Below are 3,353 nucleotides of genomic sequence, written 5' to 3'. Positions count from 1 at the left end.
CACAAACCCCAAAAAACAATTGTCGTCCTCCATGATGTTTTCTCCGCAAAATAAAAAATAGTAGCAGGCTGGCGTGCAGCAGCGTGCGGCTGCAATAAAAAAAAACGTCTGTACGCGCATATTTTTTTTTGCCCAGAAGAATAAGAAAATTCTTTTTTGCTTCTCCTCATTGTGGTCCACCGCATGCCCACTCAGTCAGTTGCATTTAATGGGGGCCTTCTGCGCAGCGGTGCTGCCCCGCCTGGTGGACGCCTCATCGCTGCAGCGCGGCGGCCCTCTTCGGCGTGTGTGGAGGAGGAGCCCGCCTCCCAACGGGAGGGTGTGTGCACAGCAAAAAAGCAAAAAAAAAAGAAGGAAAACGGGGCTCCCAAAACAAAGAAAATCACGAGCAAAAAGAAGTTGGCGCGGTTTCCAGCGCGGGTCCACCTCCTTCCCTGTTGTTCCCTTCCGCTCAGAAGAGAAACAGGCAGCCACACACCCATGCACGGAGCTGCCGCGCGTGACCTGCGGAGGGGCCGTGGTCGACGGCGCTTCTGTCGTCACCGGAGGGGCGAGCTTCTCCTCGACGAGCGCCTTCAGCTCCGTGGCGTCCAGCAGCCGGCTGTACAGAAAAACGTTCGTCAGCGTCACGTCGTTCCCTGCCCCCCCCCACCCCACCCCACCCCACCCCGCACCGGCTTCGCCGCCCCCCAAAAAGTACGTGCGCCAACTCATCCTGCGGCGGCAGCAGTATTTCTTCGGCGGCCGCCCCATCGCCCGCGTCCGTCGTGCTGCCGGGAACCGACGCAGGCACGAGAGTGCCCCCCCAGCGGCCCCACCCTCTCGCCGTCAACGTAGGCGCTGCCGCTGGCGTCCCAGACCGCCAGTGCCACCTGGCACGCCGCCCCCTCCCTACACGGCGGCGCTGCCGCACTCACGCCTCCCCTGCCGCCTGTCCGCCAGCGCTTCATCCCATCCTAGCTCGGGCTCAGCTCCTGCACGTGCCGGCCCACGCTCACGCTCACGCCCAGCAAAGCAGAGCTGTACGCCGGCGCCCCCGCCCGCTCAATCACTGGCCACACAATCCGCAACGCGGACCCTGTCAGATTAAAGCCGTCGGCAATCCTTGTCGCGCCACTCACCGCAGCGTTCATCCAACGGTAATCACCGGCCCATTGGGTGGCATTCCCAGCGCCGGACAAAAAGCCAACCAACCCATCCGCAGGCACGGGAGAGCTGCAGACCGCCCAGCCTTGTGGCCCGCTGCAGCTGCTCGGTGAGGGGCACAAGAAGAAGGCTGCTTGTCTCACTGTCCCTTCTCTCGCACACGGCAAACAAGTTATCATCCTTTGCGTACAGCAAAGCACTGAAGCCGTGACGCTGCAGCAGCCTTCGGCGCCTTGCCGCTTTCCTCCCTGCGCCGGTGTGTGGCCCCAACGCCGCCCCCGACAAATACTCAAAGACCACAGCCTCGTTGCGGTGGCGAAGCGAAGCCCGTCAGCCAGCCGCCGAAGGAAAAGGGAAGCCACCCCATTCCTCAGACAAGAAACGCGCCTCGTGCAGGGAGCACAAGTCCGCCGCGCCCCGGTGCCAGCGCCAGTCCTTTCAGCCGGAACACGCTCCAACCACTCCACTGCACCCTGCGAGACACAGAGGGACAGTGTCGGGTCTGCGCGTGCAGCGGAACGGCCCGAGGCCACGCCTCACCCCAACGAACCGCCGAAGCCGCGGATACCCGCTCTGGTGGAACAATGCCCGCCCCAACCCTGGCATACCAACGGCAGCGCGGGCAACTCGCATCCCCCGGCACCGGGCACTGCACCACCACCGCACTGCAACCCGGTCGGCCAGCCGACCCAGAGGAGCTGCCTGCAACTCCACCCGTCCGCTCTCTGGCAGTGTTCAGCCTTGCAGGAAGCCGCCGCCCGGATCGAGACGCGCGATGTGCCACAGGATGGCGACGGACTCGAAGACGCAGCCCTCCTCTGTCTACAGCGCGGGGTAGCGGCCGCACGGACCTAAATTGCAGCAACACCTCCTCCATCCCGTTCTCGCGGCCAAACCATCACGGCTTGAGCGCCATGAGCACGTTGGCGAGGGCCGCCGCCACCAGAACACTCGTGCCCTCACGCGTCCTCAAAGGTTCACACCGCTCCACAGCGTGAGCAACATGGTGTGTGTGTGTGTGTTAGCTCCTACACATGCAGAGGATATGCACGGACAAAAAAAACAAGCAATAAGAAAAGGAAGGACTCCAAGATGCAATGAAACGGCAAATCAACACGAATGGCAGCTAGGCGCAGAAAGAGAAATTCATTGTAAGAACACACACGCAGCGCGAGGAATGGGCGCAGTCGACAAAAAAAACAAACAAATATAAAAACACAAAACACAAACCCTGTAAAGTGAAGCCAAAGCGTGGGCACGTACACCGAGCAGTGGGACGCGCAGCAGCAAGTGGGACGACCAGCACACACACACATGCTCTCCTTCTTCCCCTTGAGCGCAGTCCAGAAAGAAAGAAAGGTCTCCCACCAAAAACAAAAAGAAAAACAATATAAAACAAAAACAAACAGAAACACAATATAAAACAAAAACTAGTTCCATTCCTTCGCGGGAATGGTGGCAGTACAGAGCGAGAGTAGCAGTTGATTTAAAGAAGGAGCGCCAAGGCGCAGTTTATGTGTGCATTGCATTATAACCGCGATTTATATATTGAGTGCGTGGCTCCACAGGCCACAAATATATTTATATTATTGCACCACCGCACTTTTTTGTGCCCAGCCGCTGCTGCTGCTGCTCAGAGAGGCGCTATCGCCACGGCGATGGTCACGGCGAGAACCGCAAGGTAACTGAGGCCAGCAGCCGCAACTGAAGTGTCACCGATTCCGAATTCATTCCCCCCGTGATTCCAATTGCCTCCAACGCTGCTTTTTCCATACGGGTTCGGAGTAACCTCACCACGCATGCCGGTTGAGTTGCGTTCCGGGTTGGTATTGCGCGACTGATACGTTGAGGGCGAGGCACTGGACTCACCACGCATGCCGGTTGAGTTGCGTTCCTGGCTTGTATTGCGCGACTGATGCGTTGAGGGCGAGGCACCGGACTCACCACGCATGCTGGTTGAGTTGCGTTCCGGGTTGGTATTGCGCGACTGATACGTTGAGGGCGAGGCACCGGACTCACCACGCATGCTGGTTGGGTTGCGTTCCTGGCTTGCATTGCGCGACTGATGCGTTGAGGGCGAGTCACGGGGCTTACGACGTTTGCTGGTTGAGTTGCGTTCCTGGCTTGTATTGCGCGACTGATGCGTTGAGGGCGAGGCAGCGGGCTTACGACGCATGCTGGTTGAGTTGCGTTCCTGGCTTGTATTG

At 59.3% G+C, this 3,353-nt stretch overlaps 4 protein-coding genes across 4 annotated transcripts, besides 1 other annotated feature; all 4 read right to left on the bottom strand.

The window, feature by feature from the left end:
* Window positions 1-195: 195 nt before the first annotated feature.
* TraAM80_09854 (uncharacterized protein) lies at window positions 196-714 on the bottom strand (the record flags this gene model as incomplete). The annotated part of the gene is made up of 1 exon (XM_029386513.1): window positions 196-714. The coding sequence occupies one exon, from the start codon at window positions 712-714 to the stop codon at window positions 196-198; it is 519 nt and encodes a 172-aa protein (XP_029233671.1).
* A 242-nt stretch (window positions 715-956) lies between these two features.
* Window positions 957-1,325, bottom strand: TraAM80_09853 (putative trans-sialidase; the record flags this gene model as incomplete). The annotated part of the gene is made up of 1 exon (XM_029386512.1): window positions 957-1,325. The coding sequence occupies one exon, from the start codon at window positions 1,323-1,325 to the stop codon at window positions 957-959; it is 369 nt and encodes a 122-aa protein (XP_029233670.1).
* A 191-nt stretch (window positions 1,326-1,516) lies between these two features.
* TraAM80_09852 (uncharacterized protein) lies at window positions 1,517-2,023 on the bottom strand (the record flags this gene model as incomplete). Its single annotated transcript, XM_029386511.1, has 1 exon — window positions 1,517-2,023. The coding sequence occupies one exon, from the start codon at window positions 2,021-2,023 to the stop codon at window positions 1,517-1,519; it is 507 nt and encodes a 168-aa protein (XP_029233669.1).
* A 491-nt stretch (window positions 2,024-2,514) lies between these two features.
* Window positions 2,515-2,577: a microsatellite.
* Window positions 2,578-2,779: 202 nt separating this feature from the next.
* On the bottom strand, window positions 2,780-3,352 carry TraAM80_09851 (uncharacterized protein; the record flags this gene model as incomplete). Its single annotated transcript, XM_029386510.1, has 1 exon — window positions 2,780-3,352. A coding segment is annotated over one exon (573 nt), but the record flags the coding sequence as incomplete, so codon positions are not given.
* Window position 3,353: the final 1 nt, after the last annotated feature.

The sequence above is a fragment of the Trypanosoma rangeli genome (genome assembly GCF_003719475.1).
Source record: "Trypanosoma rangeli strain AM80 chromosome Unknown Tra_15.4_contig_00700, whole genome shotgun sequence".
Taxonomy (NCBI): domain Eukaryota; phylum Euglenozoa; class Kinetoplastea; order Trypanosomatida; family Trypanosomatidae; genus Trypanosoma; species Trypanosoma rangeli.
The sequence above is the reverse complement of the archived record's forward strand: the minus strand, read 5'-3'. Positions and strand labels throughout refer to the sequence as shown.